Source organism: Rhinatrema bivittatum, chromosome 3 (assembly GCF_901001135.1).
Source record: "Rhinatrema bivittatum chromosome 3, aRhiBiv1.1, whole genome shotgun sequence".
Classification (NCBI taxonomy): domain Eukaryota; kingdom Metazoa; phylum Chordata; class Amphibia; order Gymnophiona; family Rhinatrematidae; genus Rhinatrema; species Rhinatrema bivittatum.
The window spans coordinates 230,880,389-230,903,248 of record NC_042617.1 but is presented as its reverse complement, the minus strand read 5'-3'; the positions used below and the strand labels follow the sequence as shown (position 1 = coordinate 230,903,248).

Genomic DNA, 22,860 nt, shown 5'->3' with positions numbered 1-22,860 from the left:
CCTAAATAGGGAAAAGCTTTCTGCAGTCTGCAAAACAGTTTTTGCTGACCAATGTATAATCTGCTTTCTTTATTTCTTAACCTGTATGATTGTGTTTAAAAATGTATGCTCTTACTTTTATTTAGCTCATGTCTTTTAATTGGTAGCTCAAAGTCAATTACATTCAGGTACAGTACAATTACATTCAGGTACAAGTTTGTACCCAAGGCAATGGAGGGGGGGGAAGTTACTTGCCCAAGGTCATAAGGAACATCATTGGTATTTGAACTATGGCTTTCTTGATTCTTAGCCTGCTGCTTTAATCACTAGGCCGTTAACTCCACTCCTCAACAAGTGCTCAATATTTTATTTATGTATAAACTTCAAATAAACCATTTGTTGTGTTTTTTTAGGCAACTACATTGCTTACTATGGATAAATACTCACATGAAGACATTCCAAATATTAACAATACCTGCTTTAAGCTGAATTCTCTGCAACTGCAGGCATTGTTACAGAACTACCACTGTGCTCCAGATGAACCATACATCCCAACAGTAAGTAAACCTTGGTAATTTCCTCAATTACAGAAATAGACCTGGAAAATAAAATTTTTCACTATGGGCTATAAAAACACAAGCAAATGTATTGGACTCCAGAATATCTTTTTGGTACTTGGTATGTGTGTGTGTGTAAAACTAATTTTACAAATCTTACATGAGATGGTAAATGGCATAGAGTACAGAATTGTATTAATTTCTTCCTTGCTTATCCCTCAAAGGATTGAGTTAAGTGTGTTCACTTCTGGAACAAAAGAGGTATAAATCCTCCTCCAGTCCTGGGCAATAGATCCAGTGCCCCTCTCCCAACAGGGGCTGGGGTTCTATTCCCGGTATTTCCTCATCCCAAAAAAGTCAGGTGGCGTTCGTCCAATCCTGGACCTTTGCGCCCTAAACATGTATCTACAAGAGAGAAGTTCAAGATGGTAATCTTGGGTTCGCTACTTCCTCTTCTACAAAAAGGAGATTGGCTATGCTCTCTAGATCTACAGGATGCGTATACACACACATCTCAATTATTCCATCCCATCGCATATTCCTGCGATTCCTGTTTGGCCATCGTCACTTCCAGTACCGATTACTGCCATTAGGTCTGGCGTCTTCTCCACGAGTATTCACCAAGTGCCTTGTGGTAGTCGCAGCCTTCCTCAAGAGTCAGGGTGTCCATGTCTACCCTTTTCTCGATGACTGGTTGATAAGGGCTCCAACTCAGCAAACCGCATTGGCATCCTTGCATCTCACTCCATACCCTGATATCCCTAGGATTTCTAATCAACTATTCCAAATCCAAGATAATTCCATTCCAAAACCTTTCTTTGATCACTGTACAGGCAAAAGCCTTCCTCCCTCAGGATCGGGCTTTCACTCTGGCCTCTCTGGCCCATCATTTACAGATTCGCATATCCTCAACTGCTCGTCACTTCCTCATACTGCTAGGTCACATGGCGTCCGCGGTGCATGTCACTCCGATGGCCCGCCTAGCCATGAGAGTTATGCAGTGGACCCTAAACTCCCAGCGGGTTCAGGCTTGTCATCCAATGTCCAGCATTGTTCACGTTACACACAGCTCCGACTATCGCTGGCCTAGTGGATGCAACTCTCCAATCTAACTCAAGGCTTTCCATTTCAGGCTGTAGAACCTCAAATTACCTTGACAGCAGACGCCTCCGACCTAGGGTGGGGTGCTCATGTAGGCGACCTGCAGACCAAAGTGGCTTCCTCTGGAGTGTTTGGCTTCCTCTGGAGACCAGGGAACCTGGTCTCCAGAGGAAGCCAAACACAAGATAAATTTCCTGGAGCTTCGGGTGATCAGATATGCCCTCCAGGTATTTCAGGATTGCCTTTCAAACAAGGCCATCCTGATTCAAACTGACAATCAGGTGGCGATGTGGTACATCAACAAGCAAGGAAGAACAGGTTCCTACCTACTGTGTCAGGAAGCTGCACAGATATGAGTGTGGGCCCTTTCCCACTCGATGTATCCCACAGCCACCTACTTGCCGGGCGTGGACAATGTATTGGCGGACAAGTTGAGCCGCACATTTCTTCCGCACGAGTGGTTTCTCAGTCTCGCGGTAGCAGACACAATATTCCAACGTAAGGGTTACCCTCACATAGACCTCTTTGCGTCAGTCTACAATCGCAAAGTAGAAAACGTCTGCTCTCTAACTCGCAGCCACCACTCGCCACCGAGAGACGCTTTCACCCTCTTGTGGGCCAGCGGTCTCCTTTATGCATACCATCCACTTCCACTAATATCGAAGACTCTCGTGAAGTTACAAAGGGACAAGGGCTTAATGATTCTGATAGCCCCTCACTGGCCAAGCCAGGTGTTGTTTCCAATCCTCCAGGACTCAGTACGCCGCCACATTCCTCTGGGGAAGGATCTGCTTCTGATAACACAGAACAACGGATGCCTGTGCCACTCCAACCTCCAGCCCTATCTCTGACTGCCTGGATGTTGAAAGGTTAATTCTCCAACCTCTTAACCTTTTGGAGTCGACGTCTCGAGTCCTGGTAGCTTCATGATAGCCTTCCACGAGAAGGTCTTATCGTTCTAAATGGAAGAGGTTTACAGGCTGGTGCACTTCTATGTCCTTAGACCCCTTCACTTGTTCCATGGCGAAGTTTCTGGACTATCTCTGGCACCTGTCGGAGGCAGGCCTGAAAACTTCTTCCATCAGGGTGCATGTCAGTGCGGTAGCCGCATTTCATAGAGGCGTGGGGGATGTTCCTATTTCGATACAACCCGAAGTGACGCTTTATGAGAGTTTTACCCCACTTAAAACTTCCACTGCGCCCTCCGGCCCCTGCTTGGGACCTTAACGTGGTTTTGGGGCGGCTCATGAAACCTCCTTTTGAGCCTCTCAACTCCTGTGATCTCAGTTCTCACATGGAAAGTAGTTTCCCTTCTCGCTATCACATCCGCTCACAGAGTTAGTGAATTGCAGGCATTAGTTACCTACCCGCCTTACACTAAAATTCTGCATGACAGGGTAGTGCTCGCGCTCACCCTAAATTTTTACCCAAGGTAATGTCAGAATTTCATATCAATCAATCTATTATTCTACCTACCTTTTTTTCCCAGGCCCCATTTAAGCCCAGGAAAACAGGCTCTGCGATCCTGCAAACGTGCCCTAGCCTTGGATCTAGACCGCACGTCGGCCCACAGGAAATCCACTCCAGTTGTTTGTTTCTTTCGATACCATCAAATTGGGAAATCAGGTGGAAAAGCAGACCCTCTCCCCCTGGTTTGCGGACTGCTTTTCTTTTTGCTACCAGCAAGCAGGCATTCCGCTACAAGACCTTGTAAAAGCACACTCTGTCGGCCATGGCGACATCAGTAGCGCACTTCCGTTTGTGTCGCTTGGTGATATTTGTAAGGCTGCTACCTGGAGTTCTCTCCATACCTTTGCAGCCCATTATTGCTTAGACAAAGCTGGCAGACAGGATTCCATCTTTGGCCAGTCTATTCTACGTAACTTATTTTCAGCTTAACTTCCCAACATCCTTCCACCGACCTGTTCAGGATTCAGGATGCCCTCCTAACCAAATTTCCACCCCTATTGTGCCTGTTGCATGTCTTTGGGTGCATTTGGTGCATTGCTCGGGCATCCTCAGCTCTGTACTCACCTATGTGTGAGGACTACCATCCTGCTTGTCCTGTGAGAAAGCAGAGTTGCTTACCTGTAACAGGTGTTCTCACAGGATAGCAGGATGTTAGTCCTCACGAAACCACCACCACCCCGTGGAGTTGGGTTCATTTACGTTTTCTTATTTTATTTTTCGCATGTTCTTTTTACTATAAGACGAGACTGAAAGGGGACCCCTGCTGGATGCAGGGTCAGTGCATTGCTGGGAATGCCCAGTAGGTGCCAGTCAAAGTTCTAGAAACTTTGATAAAAATGTTCCGTGATTGGGCTCCATCCTGATGATGTCACCCATATGTGAGGACTAACATCCTGCTGTCCTGTGAGAACACCTGTTATTGGTAAGCAACTCTGCTTGTTTGAGCATTCTATAACTTAATTTCTAAGGGAACATTGATATATTTATTTCCTGGCATGTAGCCAGATGGCCTCAGGACCAATGGATTTGTGGTCCCCTGCTAGCATCAATAAGTATGTGAAACTGAGATCAAAAGGGATGTATAAAATACTGTTTATATGCAGGAGCTATGTGTTAGCATCATTAATAATATGTAACTAGCAAGAGGGTTTATATTTTACATATAAGACAGAACGTTTAGAGCTTTGCTTAGTACGGTAGGGGATAGCGAGGATATGAGAGCCGAGTGGTTGTGTTTAAACAACCATGTTTTAAGTTTTTGCTTAAACTTGTTTGGACATAGCTCTTGGCGCAAATTGGTGGGCATGAAGTTCCATAGCGCCGGTTCTGCAATAGAAAGTGAACGTTCCTTCGTGGAGGTGAGCTGTGAGAGTTTAGGGGAGGGTGTGAGTAGTGTTGTTAGATACTGTATTCTGTTGGGTCTAGTGGAGGAACGAAACTGTAAGGAATCATTGAGCCAATGGAGTTGTCAGAGAATAGGGGTAATATGCTCTTTTTTGAGGGTGCTGGTCAGTATTCGTGCCACGGCATTTTGTAGCAATTGTAGTGGGGCAATGGTGTTTTTGGGAAGGCCTAGGAGTAAGGCATTAGAGTAGTCTAATTTGGACAGGATGAGAGACTGCAGTACTGATCTGAAGTCATCTTGGTGTAGAAGGGGCTTTAGTTTTTTTAATGTGTGCAGCTTGAAATAGCATTCTTTTAAGGTGGAGTTGATAATTTTTTTTAAAGTTAAATTGTGGGTCTAGGGTAACGTCTAGGTCCCATACATGTTGAGAAAAGGATGGGTGATTGAGATTGTGGTGATAGGGTGCAACAATCATGAGTTCTGTTTTAGTGGTGTTTAGAGCTAGGTTAAGTTTTGTAAGGAGGTTGTTGATGGAGGAAAGGGCAGTTTCCCATGTTTTTAGATCATTGGCAAGAGTGTGGGTGATAGATATGAGGATTTGCACATCATCAGTGTATATGAAGTGAGGGAGATCAGAGAGGAGATGGCAGAGGGGCCGGAGGTAAATGTTGAAAAGTGTGGAAGATAGCGAGGAGCCTTAGGGCACACCTCAGGTTATGTTGATTGCCCTGATTTGGCGTGAATGGAGCCCGCCTGTTTACACATCCAGACTTTGCTTGTTTCCTAAAAGGGGTTAAATACCTCCGTCCACCCTTAAAGTAGCCGGTCCCCCTATGGAACCTCAATCTAGTATTGGACCTTTTAGCAGGGCTTTCCTTTTGGCCACTGCACAGTCAGTCTCTACGCCTGTTAAATCTGAAGACTTGGTGGCGATATGCTCGGCTCATCGCATCTCTGAACTACAAGTGCTGTCACATTGGGAGCCATTCCTCTGGTTTTGCAACATTCCTTCCTCTGGCTTTGCACCATTCCTTCCTTCTTACCAAAGGTAGTCTCGGAGTTTCACCTGAACCAGTCCATTTTCTTACGTCCCTAGATAGACGCAAGGACATGGAAGACTACCACCTCTTATGCCACTTAAATGTCTGTAGGCGTTTAGTACGGCATCTGGAAGATTCCGAACTAGTGCGCAAGATGGACCTCGTGTTTTTTCTTCACGGTGGAAAGAAACAAGGCGAAGCGGCTTCCCGAGCTACCATAGCTTGTTGGATCAAGGAAGTGATCCTGGGATCTTATGAAGAGACAGGGAAGCCTTTACCCCTTCAGTTGAAAGCTCATTCCACTAGGGCCCAGGCAGTATCCTGGGCGGAAGCTAAGCTACTGTCTCCCGTCGACATCTGTCGAGCAGCGATGTGGTCCTCCTCACACATCTTCTCCAGGTTCTATCGCCTGGTCATCCAGGCCCAAAAGGACACAGCCTTTGCAAGGGCAGTATTAACCGGACCGCAAGTAGCCTCCCACCCCGTTTGGGAGTAGCTTTTGTATATTCCATTGGTCCTGAGTCCATCTGGCTACATGCTAGGAAATGGAGAAATTACTTACCCGATAATTTCATTTTCCTTAATGTACACAGATGGACTCACCATGAATGGTACCAAGAAATTGCCCATGTGGTGAATCTAGATTCCAAGAGGTTACGGGAAAGCTATCACCCTATCTTTAGATCAGGGCATCTATAATATTGCTGGGATTTACAGTCACCGGTTTTTTAAATCAAGTTTTTAATCGTGTTATGTGGTATCCAAATGTTGTTGACGTTTTTCAGTAGAATGTCCACAGTGGCTTTAAAGAGAATACTGAATGGCTGAGGTCACTGCAGAGGTATATCTAAGGTGACAGCTTTGAAACCTGTCTCCGTTTCCATCTGCTAGCAGGGGAGCACATAACCCATTGGTCCTGAGACCATCTGTCTACACTAAGGAAAACAAAATTATCAGGTAAGTAATTTCTCCAGTAGTTTATTTCCCTGAGTAGTTTGGACCATTAGATTTAGTTTGTCTCATGAAAAACATTACTTTCTTTTGACATTTCGCTACTTTTCCCATTAATCATCTATGTTCAGTAAACAATTATATTTATTTATTTTATTTATTTAACAGCTTTTCTATACCGACATTAAAATACACATCTTATCGATTTACATTTTAACGTAAAAATGGTGGAAAATTATATAGCGCTTATCTCTAGGCTGCACCATAGTTTGCATTATGCCTTTCAAGACTCAAGGTCAATGACTTTGTAACAACTTGGTGCACCAGTAAACTTGTGCTTTACTCTTATTTATTATTATTATTATTATTATTATTTGTGTTTTTTCTATACCGGCATTCACGATTGGTCGTATCATGTTGGTTTACATAGAACAAGGGGTGAGCAATACATTATAATGTACAGAACTATAACCTGTGAGTATACATTACAAATTATAACAAGTGCACAGAAAAAGAAGTTACAATAAAACAGGGATGAATCTAACTGGGAGTAGAAGAAAAAGATGATAGAAGTTTAACAAAAGTGGTAGTACGTTGCAGTAACTGGTGAAGTCTGGATCAGTTTGATGGAGGATAATCAGTAAGGCTCAGTTTGATGGCAGAGAATCAGTAAGGGTCCGGATAAGCTTTCTTGAATAACCATGTTTTGAGTCTTTTTCTGAAGGTTGGAAGGCATGGTTCCTGTCGTAATTCTAGGGGGATGGAGTTCCATAGTGGGGGTCCTGCTGTGGAGAAGGCCCGATCTCTCAATGTTACATGTTGGGTGGTATTGGCGTGTGGTACCTGTAGATATTCTCTGTACGCTTCTCTAATGGGTCTGGAGGAGGAGTGTTTTTTGAGAGTTATTTGTAGATAGAGTGGAGCAAGTCCATGGATAGATTTGTAGATTGTGGTGAGGGACTTATGGATTATTCTGTAGTGGATTGGCAACCAATGAAGGTCTTTGAGGACTGGCGTAATGTGATCTCTTCTCCTCTTGTTTGTTAAGATTCTGGCTGCAGTGTTCTGTATCATTTGAAGCGGTTTAGTATGGGACGATGGGAGACCTAGTAAGATAGCGTTACAGTAGTCTATCTTAGCGAAGATTATTGCTTGGAGAACTGTTCTATAATCATGGAAATGAGAGGGGTTTTATTCTTTTTAATACATGTAATTTGTGGAAGCAGTCTTTAGTTGTTTGGTTAATAAATAATTTTAGGTTTAGCCGGTTGTCTATAGAGACTCCTAGATCTCTTACTTTTGAGATTTACAGGTTGGCTGGCGGGTTCATAGTGATATTGCAGTTTTCTGGAGAGATGAGCAGGAATTCGCTTTTTGATTGGTTTAGAATTAAGTTTAAGCTGGAGAGGAGGCCGTTAATTTCTTGAAAACAGTTTTTCCAAAATTCTAGCGTTTTAGTGATGGATTCTTTGAGGGGGATCACGATCTGGACATCGTCGGCATATAGGAAGTGTTTTAGGTTCAATTTGTTTAGCAAATGGCAAAGCGGGAGAAGGTATATGTTGAAAAGTGTTGGTGAGAGTGAGGAACCCTGAGGAACTCCTAGTGAGGAAGGGTATCTGAGGGATTCTTTGTTGTGGATTCTAACCTTGAAACCTCTGTTCTCTAGGAAAGTCTTGATCCAGGTTAGTGCTGTTCCTGTAATGCCGATGTTCACCAGCTGGTTTAGTAGCATGGCATGGTTTACAGTGTCGAATGCTGCCGAGAGGTCCAGTAGGATCAATAGGAAGGCTTATCCTTTGTCCAGGCCCAAGGTGAGGTAGTCAGTCAGGGAGATGAGTAGGGATTCGGTGCTTGAAGCTTTTCTGAATCCGTATTGAGTAGGGAATAGAATTTTGTGTTGTTCTATGTAGTCCGATAGTTGAGTGTTAACTAGCTTCTCCATCACCTTGGCAATGAATGGAAGATTGGAGATTGGACGGTAGCTATTGGGATCTTTGGGGTCCATGTTAGATTTCTTGAGAAGCGGTTTTATGGATGCTAGTTTAAGGTCGTCTGGATAGAAACCCTGGGTGAATGAGCAGTTAATGATGTCCGCCAGGGTTTTGGCGATGGTGTCCAGGATTAGTAGTAGTAATTTGGATGGGATTTGGTCGAAGGGATGCGATGAAGGTTTCATTTTCTTCAGAAGTGTTTGGATCTCTGAGGATGTGGTGAGTTCAAGAGATTGGAGGGATATGTCGTTGTTGTGGTGTATGTAAGCGCTGGCTGGAGTGCAAGGATTGGGTTTTAATTGTGTTAGGAGGTTCGTGATTTTCTTACTGAAGAATAGGGCCAGCTCATCTGCTTTTGTTTGAGCTTGGTTGAGTGGTATGTCAGGTGCATTAGCCTGAGTTAGATTGGAGACGTATGTGAAAAGGGCTTTGGAGTCGAAGATCAGGTCATGAATCTTATGTGCGTAGAAGTCCCTTTTTGTTTTTAAGGTGGAGCTCTTGTAAGAGTGGAGGGTGAGTTTGTATGCAGAAAGAGTAGCGGGGGAAGGGGCTTTACGCCATTTACTTTGTCACCTGTTTATTCTTTAGTCTTTTCAGGACGAGTCTATGCTGTGCTGAGTAATTTGGAAATTGCTTAGCATTCAGACAGGTTAATCCATACCAATAGGTTATTCACCTCTACCAGCAGATGGAGACTGAGTAAAGCTGACAGTCCACCAGTATTCTCCATCTCTAGCAGATGGTGGAGATAAATCTCTCTACTGGGATTGCTTAAAAATTTTTTTGTAGAATGAGAAATAGAGGAGGAAATTAATTTGTCCTGGCTCTCTTGTGGTGATACCTTATGGTCCCTCCTTCAGTCAAGTTTCCTGAGGTGATATCTTGGATTCCTCCCTCAGAAGAGTGCCTTGGTCCAGTAGCTGGTTTTCTGGCGTGGTCTTGTCTGTAGAGAGATAAACAGCTGAGAGGTTAACTGGTGCAAGAAGCCGAGCACGGCAGTGAAGGCTTTTGCCCTCTCTATATGCAGCCGGAGACCGACTCTGTACTTGGCTGGGAGAGGCTGAGATTAGGTAAACGGTATTAAAAAAACAAACAAACAGGGGAGTTAATTTTAGGGATTGCATCCCAAATCCGGTCTCCGAGGTTGGCACGCCGATCCGACTTCATTTCCATCTCCAGGGGGACTTGGAGAGTCATGGCAGCTTGGCGGGTTGAGCTGCCTTTTTGGCTAGGCCCTGCTCGCAGGCTTTGCTTAGATGCTACATGGTAGGCCGTGGTGGCGTTCACGTGCTTTTCTGCACACAAGGCTGTCTCAAAACAGTGTCTGATGTCTGTTCACGCTTGTGCTTAGGTGTGCAGTCAGGTGTGCATGTAAGGGTGTTCAGGTGTGCGTTTAGGGGCACTCAGGTGGGCGCCTACATTTTGGGTGTCTGTGGTGTACACTTATTGCAGAGCATATCTGGGCGCACAGTTATCGGATGCTTTTGTGAACATACTGATAGCGGGTGTTTATCCATTGTGCCGGTGACAAAGCCTAAGCGCATTACCCTTTGTACTATGGGCCATATTTGGGCATCACAGCCTGCTATCCCCTCTAACTTGGCTCAGGGAGAGTTGTCTCCGACTGATTTTGCTAAGCCCAGTGCTTCCCAGTATGGTGGGGGAATGGAAAAAGAGGGGGAACTGCCAGAGGTTTTACCTGGTTTGGGGGCTCCCCTAACTGGTTTGTCAGCGGGGGAAGGTAGTTCAGTGGGCACAGGATTAACACCACCTTGTTTTGGTATGATCCCTCTGCTTTTTCTTGGGTGGAATGTTTTCAAGGGCTGCAGTATTTTCTTCAGGTGCAGTTGGCAGCCCCAGCCAATCTTAACAGTTTAGGATTGCAGGCTGCAGATTCCTGCACGCTTGGTGCCGTAGGTAAGCATCAGAGTAAATCTAGATCTGCTGCAGATCACACCAATAGGGACCCAGATGGCACAGATGATGAAGCCGATCCTTACTCCCTGGAGGATGGGAAAACTCCTCTGGGATTGGAGCTTTGTATTTTTATTTATTTAACAATTTTCTATACAGACCTTCATGGTTAAAAAAGACCAAATCAGGTCAGTTTACATCGAATTGGGGAACTGTACCAAAAACAATAGTTTAAACAGGAAGAACAAAGTTACATTCAACAAGGATAGTAAACTTGGAAGCATAGTTTGCTGGTAGAAAAAAGGCCTAGGAACGCAGTAAACAAGTATAAACAACAAGTATAAACAATTGCTGTACATAAATACCTTGAAGGTATTTAAATGTCTCTATCGTATCTCCCCATTTTGCCTGTTTAGACCTTTGTCTAGCCTACATGGGTTATGAAATAACATACTAAATGATGAGAGAAAGCGACCATTCAGCCCATGCAAGTTGTCCCCACTATGGATACGTCCCAGCTGCTAGCCACTGAATATGACCCGCCTGCAAGATTTCGCATCAGCTAGGACATTTTTTTTTGTCTTCATCCTTTGTATGCCAACATCTTGGGGGAAAAAGAGCAGGCACGATCCATGCTTAGCGTGCTCCAGCACCCTCCTTTTACCATGCCTAACCACAAAATTCAGTAATAATCTAAATACCCAAACAGCCCCCCAGAGGCCCAACTATATGTGTGCATGTATTTCCATTAGAAGTTAGTTAACTACAGAACTTGCAGCCTGCCAGACAGACCCAGCTGCTAGTCTCATTCTCTTAGCACAGTATGATCTAAATAGCTGCCTTTATTAGTAAGCCTGCCAGCGAGATAACTTGGTAAGTCAACCAATCAGGCCTCTCTTAAATTGCATTAGCTGCTTCCTGATTGCATGACCTGGACTCGCTCATATCAGACAACTAGCTCAAAGGGTTTGTATTTTTCTAATTTAAAAAATATGAACAGAATAGAAAGGAGTGGGTGGAGGTGGCATCTCACTCAGTTGAGAAGACCAACAGTTTCATTATCCAATTTCACAGAAAAAGAAGACTAGCATGTGACTATGTACAGCAATGTTGCGTTTCTTTCATAGGGATGAGTTGCCAGCTCAGATTCCCCAGACATATTAAAGATGATGAGGGTGCCAAGTGCTGATCCCATATCTGAGAGAAAGAAAAATCCCATTTTCATTTCTTTGTGTAAAGCATCATTTTTCTTGCCTATTATGGAGGCTATTCAAGAATTGATTAATCTTGAATGGGGCACCCCGGAAGCTAATTTTAATGGGGGGCAAGCCTTGGAAGCACTGTACTGCCTGGATTCAACTGCGAGAGAGCAGTTGTGCTTTCTGAAACTGGATGCAGTTGTATGTGTTGTCACCAAGCAGATGACTGTCCCTGTAGAAGGGGAAGTGGCATTGAAGGATTAGCAAGATAGGAGAATTGAGGCTATCCTTAAGCAGGCCTTTGAGGTGATGGCAGTGGAATTTGCTGATAGTCTCTTGTTACTCCCTGGTGGCTCATTCTTGTTTGCTTTTTTTCTCAGGAGGTCTATGAATCATCTGGTTTGAATTCCAGGGCACTGATATCGGCAGCCACTTTTTTGGCAGATAGGGGCAGTGACCTGGTCCACACTTTTGCCAGAGAGGTGGCTTCGGTAATTGTGGCCATGCATCTTCTATGGCTGTTGAATTGGTCAGCCAATACAAGTTCAAAGTCTAATCTTACTAAATTGCCCTTTTAAAGGGTCATTCTTGTTTGGGAGTAAACTGGAAAAAATGGCCAATAAGTGGGATGAGTCCTGGGTTCCTCGGTTACCAGAGGATAAGAAGCAGGCACTGCACTGTTTCTGCACAAGAGGTCGTGCTAGGGATTTCAAACGTTTTTGATCCTACAGAGGAGCAACCTTTTAGAGGGTCAACCTTTGGGTAGGTCTCAGTCCTTTCATCCCAGGAAGCCCAGTTGGAGTGCAGACGAGTGGTGGTGCCCCACGAACCTCTCAAGGTGTGCCAAGACAACCCCGGGATCAGGAGAAAGGGGGGTTGCTCCTCTCTTTTTCTTTTTTTTAATCTTTTTAATCAGAGGTGGGTCTAGATCACGTCAGACCAGTGAGTTCTGGAGGTGATAAACGATGGCTGTGTGCTGGAGTTTCACAGTTGTTCCTCAGGATGTTTTCATGGTGTCGCCCTGCAGCTCTCTGCAGGAGAGGCAGGCAGAGGAGTGTGTTCTCAAAACTTCTCAGCCTGTGGACCCATGTCACAAGAAAATATGGGCCAATGTTCCATTTATTTTGTTGTACCCAAGAAGGAAGGTTCCTTTCTCCCCTTCCTGGATCACAAGTGAGTCAACCGTCATTTGCAGGCGACTTGTTTCCACATGGAAACTTTACGCTCAGTGATAATGGCAGTACAGTTGGGGGAATTTCTTAAGTCTCTGGATTTTCAGAGGCATATAGACTATTCCCATCTGGCCAGAACATCAACAGTTTCTGTATTTTGCTGTTTTGGGGCGACATTATCAGTTTCAAACGCTACCCTTTAGTTTGGCTTCCGTACCCAGAACCTTCTCCAAGGGTCATGACTGTGGTAGTGGCAGTGTTGAGAGAGGATGGCATTCTGGTCCACCTGACAATTGGCTGATTCGGACCAAGAATTTGAAAGCAAGCCTTCAGGTCTCACACAAGGTGTTCTTGCTACAGGAATTATGTTGGATGGTGAACTTGGCCAAGAGCAATCTAAAGCCATCCCAGACTCTGGAGTATCTCTGTGTTCATTTTGACACGAAGCAAAGTAGGGTGTTCTTGCCAAAGATCTACGTTCAGAAACTGATGGCACGGGTGCGCTACTGACAAACAATACACCCGACGGTGTGGTCTTATCAGGTTGATGGGCAAGGCCACATGTGCATCCTCTTCAGCGCACATTGCTTGATCTTTGGAGTCCACAGTCTCAGGACTACTCTATTCAGCTTCACTTTCCAGTATAGATCTCCATCCAGTTGCAGGGGTGGTTGCAAGCGGATCATCTAAGGAAAGGCATTTCCCTACAAACACTGGACTGGCTAGTACTCATGATGGATGTGCGCCTCTAGGATTGGGGGACTCACTGTCAGGAGTTGACAACGCAGGGGGACTGGATTACAGAAGAAACTCTCTGGAGCATCAATCAGCTGGAAGCCCATGCCGTTTGGTTGGCATGCTTGCAATTCGTCGACCACTTGAAGGGTGAAGCGGCCCAAATAATGTCAGACAATGTGACGACAATGGCTTACATCAATTGCCAGGGAAGAACCAAGAGCAGCATGTGTCACAGGAAATAGCCCAATACATGGAATGGGTGGAAGTACATCTTCGAGATCTCAGCCTCACACATTGCAGGAAAAGACAATGTAATAGCAGACTTTCTCAGCAGATAGTCTGTATCCAGGAGAATGAGATTGTCAAAGGAAGTGTACCAGTTCATAGTGGACTGCTGGGGTCTCCCATTTCTAGACCTCCTAGTGACATTTCACAGTGCAAAGGTTCCTCACTTCTTCAGTCACAGGAGAGATCTACAGTCCTTGGGCATTGAAGTGCTTGTGCAGTAATGCCTGGAAGGCAAGCTTCTGTATGCTTTTCCCCCATGGCCCATGTTCGGCAGAATGATTTGGAGAATAGAGTGTGTCACATAGATGGTGCTTCTGGGGCACCAGATTGACCCAGGAGGCCACAGTATGCAGATCTGCGATGGCTTCTGGTGGACTCTCCTATCCGATTACCAGTCCACAGGGATCTGCTGCAGCAGAAGCCTATTCTTCACGAAGATCCAACTCTACAGTATGGCCCTTGAGAGGGCTCCATTGCTGAAGAAATGGATACTCCACTGCTGTGATTGCCATTTTGCTTCGAGCACGAAAGTTCTCTACTTTTTAGCCTATGTTTGGGTTTGGCGAGTGTTTGAGGATTGGTGTGAGAATCGAGGGGTTCATCCTCGTTTGGTTAAGATCCCACTCATTTTGGATTTTTTTTGCAGGATGGATTGATTAAGAGGTTGGCCCTTAATTCCTTGAAGGTACAGGTGGTGGCTCCTGCCTGTTTCTGAGGTCAGGTGAATGGTGGACCCTTGTCGGCGCAACTGGATGTGGCCAATTCTTAAAAGGGATGAAGCATCTTTGTCGTCCTTTGTGGTTTCCAGTGCCCTTGTGGAGTCTTAATCTGGTTTTGGATTTTTTCGCAGGTCCCACTTTTTGACCACTGAGTAGCCTCTCCTTGAGGTTAATTACTTTGAAGATGATGCTTCTTCTGACAGTTGTTCTGCGCGTAGTCTCCGAACTGCAGGCCTTGTCTTACCAGGAACCGTTTCTGCGAGTGACTCCAGGGGTGATACAGCTGTGTATTGTTCCATTTTTTTTGCCAAAAGTGGTCTTGTATTTTCACTTGAATCAATCAATTTCCTTACCAACTATGGACTGTTACAAACCTTGGATGTCAAGAAGCATGTTTGAGGTATCTTGAGGTTTCTAAACCTCTTAGGAAGAGGGACCGGCTGTTCATACTCCGGGGTGGGAGTAAACAGGGTGAGCCGGTGTTGCAGGCTACAATAGCCCGCTGGATTAAGGAGCTAATCCCAGCCATGTATGTGGATGCTGAGCAGCTGTTGCCTAGTCAGGTTAGGGCTTATTCCACTAGGGCTCAGGAAGTGTCACGAGCGGAGATTAGATTGCTGTCTCCTGTCTAGATTTGGCCAGCTGCAACATGGTCCTCCCTACACACCTTTTCCAGGCATTACCACTTGGATGTGCAGGCCCGGGAGGACACAATCTCTGCATGTGCGGTGTTGATTGGACTGCAAGCAGCCTCCCGCTCGGTTCAGTAGTTTTGGTACATCCCACTGCTGTGGATTAACCTGTCTGAATGATAAGAATGGAGAAATTACTACTTACCTAATAATTTCCTTTTCTTTAATGAGGACAGGTTAATCCACCTTCCCACCCTTGGCTGCCAGGTGGTGGTGATATTGTCCTCCTGAGTGGCTGTGTTTCTGGTCAGATCCAGTCCCTAGGTTAACCCTAACCTAGGGACTGGTCAGATCCAGTCCCTAGGTTAGGGTTAACTGAGTACTTGAATGATTGTCTGTTAATAGTTATGTTCATGTATTTAGTTGTCCACAGTTGGCTTTTGCAGGGAGTACTGGTGAGCTCATGTCAGTGCAGGGGTATATATACCGTGACGTCAGCTTTGCTCTGTCTCCATTTGCTGGTAGAAGTGCATAACCCGGAGACCGGTGACGTCACCCACCAAGATGGCCGCCTAAGACCTCGGCTCCCCCCTCCTCCGCTGCTATTCCGCCTTCATCGCGGTATCCTCCGGTCCGGGGCACTAGCATATCGCCGATCCGAGGTCTCCAGGCACTAAGGATGGCTACCCCCCGGAAAAAACCAGACCTCAACCGCTTCTCTTTCGCGGCAGCGAGCTCGGCCGCGGCGCTCGGGGAAGGGGACAAGATGGCGCCGGCCCCGGAGAGTGCCGCGGAGACGGAGCCTACTGAGACACTCCCGGACTCCGAGGTCCCCACCAGGTATGAATTCCGGACCTGGTTTCAAGAGCTGAGGGGGGATATGGCCCGGTTTCGCCAAGAACTTGGCGATATGCTGGAGAATACTAAAAGGGATGTCCGGGAGCTGGAGAGGCGCGCCGACGAGTCTGAGCGCGGACTGCAGGAAACGCAGACGGAGCTAGACTCAGTGCGGGAAGAGCTGGGGCAGCTTAAGGACTCCCACGATGAACTGCAATCTCACGTCGAAGACCTGGAGAATAGAAACCGGAGAGTGAACCTACGCTTTCGAGGGGTACCGGAAGGAGAGGACTTTCGTGATTGCACACAAGTGGTGCAAAGCATCTGTGCCCACGTGCTGGATCCTGAGGGGTCCGCAGAGAAGCCGAGGGAAGTGGTTCTAGAACGGGCACACAGAGCCTTTGGCAGTCCGCGGAATAACCAGACCAGAGATATAGTAGCCTGTTTTCACAGTTTCCTGGTCAAGGAGGCAGTGGCCCGGGCAGCGAGAGACATGGGCACTATACACTGGAAGAACTGTACAATAGAGGTGTTTCAGGACTTGGCTATTTCCACTATTCGCAAACGGAGGGAATTTAAAGATGTTATTGGCATTCTCCGCTCCCACAATATTAGGTACCGGTGGCTCTTTCCATTTGGCCTCCATTTTACTATTAATGGCGTGGGATCCCGCGTGCAGCGAGTAATGGAAGCTGAGGATATCCTGCGGGCAGCAGGCCTACCAGCAGCAGATCCGGAGAGACCTCGTGATGCCTCTACAGCGACCTGTAATCGGAAGAGTGACCGGCCTAGGTGGAAGCGAGTGGATGATGGCGGTAAACGGCTACGTCGTAGATCTGGGGGTCCATCGGGACTCGAGGAACCAGGATGAGCTCACTGGGGCCTATGTTCAGGTTTTTGCCTCTGATGGACTGAAACTCAGTGGGAGTGCTTTCATAAACAGCACCCGCGGACTGCAGTGACTTTTCACGGGGCTCAAGTTCACGGTTTGGGTGATATTGTTTAATGTTCTGCAGGTTGAAGTTTTGCACCCATGTTTTTCTGTATTTTGCGAGGGGCGTTACATTCTAAGTGTTTATTTTTGCGGAGGAGGGGGGACCTAACTCGGGTCATGCGGTGACGTCAGGTCTCCTCTGGAGGAGTACCACTCGAGGCAGAGTGGCGAGCAGATGGGAGGGAATGGGAGGGTGGGGGGGGTGGGGGGGGTTATGGGTGTGGGAATGGGTTGGGGTTCGATATTTGTCCTAAGGGTAAAGGTTGGTCTACTACGAGCTGGGTACCGGGCAAGGTTCATGTTCTTCCCGGGAGTTTCCTGGGGGGCATAGCACTGTTCCTCCGCAATTCGCCATGAGGCCATTAAAATTACTTTCTATTAATGTAAAGGGTCTCAACACTCATCATAAGAGACAAATGTTTATGCGGGATATGGCCCATCATCAGGTGGATATTATCTTTTGCCAAGAAACACATCTTAGAAAACGCTATGCTCGGTTATTAGCCTCTAAAGGGTATCCACAAGTTTTTCACGCATCAGCTACTCCTCAATTTAAATATAATGGGGTAGGGATCTTGTTTGCAAGCTCTGTAGTGGCGGATATTTTATCTGAGATTCGGGATGTGGAGGGTCGATATGTTTTGGTGAAAGCCAAAATTAATGAGGAATTGTATACCTTTTTAAATGTGTATGCTCCAAATGCTGAACAGTCTGGGTTCTTTACTAAGCTGTCGACTGTTATTAGCGAGTGGACGGAAGGTCGTCTTATAGTGGGGGGTGACTTTAACATTACGAGATATCCCTATCTGGATAACACCCACAGTGGTTGTGCTGGGGGGAAAATAGCACGGAAGTCACTTAAACACCTTATTGAAGATCGGGGGCTAACGGATATTTGGCGATTACGCAACCCCACTGTGAGGAACTATACGTTCTATTCTCATCCTCATAAGTCCTATTCTAGGATAGATTACTTTCTGATTGATAAGGATACTGTGGGGAAGGTCTTGGAAGCGGAGGTGGGCACCATCACTTGGTCAGACCATGCCCCGGTGTGGCTCAGGCTGCAAACCAGGGATGTTCAGATGGGCACCAAATTTTGGAGGCTGAATGACAGCTTATTGGACGACAAAGAGTTTGTGTCTCAGCTCAGACAGCGGATTATTGAATTCCTGGACATTAATGATAATGGGGAAGTCTCTCCAGGGGTGGTTTGGGACAGTCTGAAGGCCTATGTTCGGGGTCTTTGTATAGCGCGGGCCGTTTATGTAAAAAAAGCGAGGGACCGGGAACGACTACGCCTTCTGGAGCGAGTGGCCCACTTGGAGCTGAGACACAAGCGCACCTTAGATCCAGATGCTTTGCAACCTTTAGTGGAGGCTCGTCAAGCCCTGCAAGCTCTGGAAGGGGATAAGATAGCTTATCAGTTGCAACTGTTGAAACAGCACCATTTTGAATGGGGAAACAAGGCAGGACGTTACTTGGCCAGGAAGCTTAAAGAAAAAGTTGCCCAGTCCCAGATAACTAAAATAAAGGGGGCACAGGGTCAATTTGTCTACTCTCAGAAAGATATAGGGCAATGTTTTAATCAATTCTATCAGAACTTGTATGATTCCGAGACTTTGTGCACGCCAGAGGAGATTGCTCAATATTTGCAGGATGTCAAGCTGCCAGAGCTCTCCCAGGCACATAGGGATACTCTTAACGCGGATCTGAGGGAAGGAGAGGTGTCGCTGATCATTAAAGATCTTAAAGTGGGGAAAGCCCCTGGGTTAGACGGGTTTACAGGGAAATTCTACAAAGTATTTAGCACAGAGCTGATTCCACCATTGGTGGCTATGTTTAATGCTGTACGATTGGGAGGCACATTTTCAAAAGAATCCAATACAGCGGGCATAACGGTCCTTGCTAAGCCGGGCAGAGATCATACCCTGTGCGGGTCATATCGGCCGATATCTCTGATCAACATTGATCTGAAAGTCCTGGCACGGGCGTTGGCTCTTCGTTTGGGCAGAGTAGCTCCCTGGCTGGTGGATAGAGATCAGTCCGGCTTCATCCCGGGCCGACTCGCCTCGGATAATGTGAGGAGGGTGGTGGAACTTATGTGGTGGGCTCAGTCCCAAGATATCCCGGCAGTGCTACTCACGGTGGATGCCGAAAAGGCGTTTGATCGGGTGCATTGGCCATTCCTATTCCAAGTTTTGCAAGCTATGGGCATAGGGGACACTTTCATTACTTGGATACAAAAGCTTTATAGCCATCCCCATGCTAGGATAAAAATTAACGGGGCTTACTCGGACCCATTCGAAGTCAAACGGGGCACCCGACAGGGTTGCCCATTGTCCCCCCTGCTATTTGCTCTCTCGTTAGAACCCCTAGCGGAAAAAATCAGACGGCGTGAGGATATCCTCGGAGTACAAGTAGGGGACACGTCTTACAAGATCTCGCTTTTTGCAGATGATCTTTTATTCACTCTTTCTAGTCCAGAGACATCCCTGAGTCTCCTCTTGGAGGAACTGCGGGCGTTCGGACGGCTATCTGGCTTTAAGATTAATGCAGATAAGTCTGAATTATTGAATGTTTCCATGCCGGAAGCACAATTTGGCATCATTGGGAAAGACCTACCCTTTCGCTGTGCTAAGGACTCTATAAAATATTTAGGGGTTAAAATAGGGCCCCGTCTTGAGGAGCTTTTTAGACTTAATTATGGGCCTTTGTGGTCTCAGATTCAGCAGGATATGGACAGGTGGGATCGGACGGATCTCTCCTGGTTGGGTAGGGTGGCCGCCCTTAAAATGAACATTCTACCTAGGCTTTGTTATGTATTCCAAACCTTACCTGTCCCAGTGCCGGAGGGGGCTATGAGGATTTGGCAAAGGAAGCTGTTCCGCTTCATTTGGAAGCACAAACCCCCGAGGGTTTCTCGTTCTATATTATATAGGGATAAATTGCGGGGTGGTCTTAATGTGCCAAATTTAAGTTGGTACTATACTGCGATTATGCTAGGGGTGATTGTTACTTGGCATGATACCAGGGAACCCAAGACATGGGTAGCTATAGAACAGGTAGTCTCGGGTGAAGTCCCATTGGCGCATAGGGCGTGGCGTCGGGAGTGGGGGTCAGTTATCTCCCCCTCACTCACACCATTTACTAAGGCTGTTTTACAGCTTTGGGGCAAATGGAGGTCCAGGTTAGCCGGATCCAAAAGAATTTACTACCTTACTTCAATTCTGTGGGACCCTGGGTTTCCCCCGGGTATGGATAAGGCCTTTTCACATCGGTGGACACAGTTGGGCTTGATTAAGACTGGGCAATTTTGCAGGGGGTCACGAGTTTTGGACCTAGCGGAGTTACAAGATAAATATGGTGGGTCCCCGGGAGATTGGTATGCACTACAGCAGATTACCCATTTTCTTCGCTCGGTGGGGGCGCCAGGGGAGATAGCTAAGGGTAAATCCCTATTTGAATCCTTCTGCGAGCAGCGTGGGCCTCTTGGTAAACCTATCTCCCGACTTTATCAACTCCTTAATTCTGGGGATAGAGCTAAAGTTTCCTATCAACTTAATTGGGAATCTGATCTGGGACTACCTCTTCAGGACTCTGAATGGGACAAATGCCATATGATCATGGGGAGGAGTTCCGTTTCTGCAAATGTCAAGGAAAATGGCTATAAGTTATTGTATAGATGGTATATGTCCCCGGCCCGATTACACCGCATGAACCCTACTATCGGCGACTCTTGCTGGAGGCGGTGCGGAGCTAGGGGTACATTTTATCATATGTGGTGGACTTGCTCCAAAGTCCAGACCTTCTGGGCTTTGATTACGGGGTATGCCTCCGAGCTGTTTGGGGTTGTAGTGCCATTGGATCCCAGAGGCTGTCTCCTTAGCCTGGTGGATGGGATGCATAGTGACAAGCAAACGCTGCTTTTGCTACAAATTTATATTGCTGCGCGCAGTGAAATTGCCTTCAGGTGGAAGAACGCTGAGGTCCCTTCTATGCTACAGGTGTACCAGAGGTTGGATAGGCTGTACCAGATGGGTCGTTTAACGGCGCTTAAACATGACCGTATTCACAAATTTCAGGATGTGTGGGCTCCGTATACAGCCTGGCTGGCAAAGAGACCATGATGTAGATCACCTTGATTGTGGAATTCTGCAGGGACGAGGGAAGGGTTGGGGTGGGGGGGGGGGGGGAGGGGGGGGAGGGGTGGGAGGGGGGTAACTTGGAAAACGATATTGCTCATGTATGCCATTAGCTTGGTGGTCTGCGCTCATACTTCGTCCTGCCACTGGTTGTTCAGACTTCTTTTTCCTCACCGCACCTAGTATTGTACCCTTTCTATATGGTTGAGGTGGTATGGCTCCTCGGTGTGGGTGGCAGTTAGTTGGGTATGTTTGTGCTTATAGTCTGTTCCACTGTACATGTATGGAACCCGGACCTCGTCATGTGTTGTAACATTGTTTTTCTTGCAAAATAAAATAAAAACTTACAAAAAAAAAAGAAGTGCATAACCCACTGGTGTGGATTAACCTGTCCTCATTAAAGAAAAGGAAATTCAGGTAAGTAGTAATTTCTCTATATAAAACCACTGTTTTCTGATTCCATACTTTATTTATTTTCCTATACTGACGTTTGATTTGCCATATCACATCGGTTTACATATAACCATAAGTCTAAGGCTAGCCTTATAATGACTTGATACAGTATAACAGCTTAAATTGGATAACTAGCTAATGAGTACTTGGGAGTACTCATTCAGGGTTCTGTTTTGTGTTCCTTGGATCAACATTTGTTGTTGAGAAACTGGTTACCAGTACTTGTAAAAAAAAAAAAAAAAAAAAATGGCAGAAAAAGTTAAAGCAGTTTTTAAATGCTATTGCTATTCCAACTTTGGGATTCAGCTTCAATCAGATTGCAGCTTTTTGTTTCTCATGTCATGAGAAATCAAACTATTACAAAAAAAAACCAAACTATTAAAAATGGGTCCTCTGACCAGATAAGAAATAATGAAAGTATACTTGAGCATCTTGACACTGGTCCTCAAAGCTTTACTAATGTTTTAAATTCAGCATTTATTTTTTGCCTTGACTTAGTAAACAGTTTGCTAGAACCACATTTTTTCTTTTAAGAGGATACTTAAGTATGGCATGCTAAAGTAGACTGGGACCACCTTATTCAAGAAAGAATTTGCTGTGCCTGCTCTTCCTAAAAAACTAATGTTCTAGTGTTTATTCTTGTTAATACTCCCAGGTCTCCTTCACTTTACCTTTTGCATTTTTTCTGAATCGGAAACTGAGGTAGATCACATAGAAGGAATTGGACTTTTTTTTGAATCACAAATTTGAGTTTTAATAAGACATGTTGCCACTACTTTATGCTTTGAAACTCATTCTTTATCTATTGCAAAGAACAGTCTAATTTTGGCCCTTTTCTAGGTTCATTACCAAGAGACACAGTTATACTGGTTATTTCTGCTGTAGAAGATATGGTGGTTTCACCCTGATAGCAAGATAGAGATACCTAAAGCTTTGATTAAAGTAATTTAGTTGCTACTAGACAGACAGAAGAAGTGGACTGTTTCCATCTTTTCTTCTATTACTAATCTAGCAAAAACTACTCACTGTTTCTGTAGAGAGCATGTCTTCCTCAATTGATAGTATAAATAAAAGAATACTCTATTTCATTGTAAAGATTTATTAACTTAATGGGACTATTCTTCCAGGACAAGCAGGATGGTAGTCCTCACAGATGGGTGACATCAGATGGAGCCCTGTCACAGAACACTGGCACATTGAGCATGCCCAGCATGCCAATAACCCTGTGGCCACATGGGGTCCCCTTCATTCTCTTTTTTTCCGCACAGCAATTGCCTCGCGGTTTAGGAGCTCTGTGAGAATTTTCCTCACACTTTTCCTCCATCTTCACTA

The 22,860-nt window shown here is 45.8% G+C and overlaps 1 protein-coding gene across 21 annotated transcripts in view; it reads left to right on the top strand.

Annotated features, from left to right (window-relative positions):
- The window catches only part of AFDN (afadin, adherens junction formation factor), a 1,391,435-nt gene that overhangs the window by 763,513 nt on the left and 605,062 nt on the right, over nt 1–22,860 (top strand). For all 21 annotated transcript variants that reach the window (XM_029594302.1, XM_029594301.1, XM_029594288.1 and 18 more), the window contains one exon: nt 393–536. In XM_029594302.1, coding sequence (XP_029450162.1) covers nt 393–536 — 144 coding nt within the window. The remainder of the gene's footprint in view (nt 1–392; nt 537–22,860) is intronic.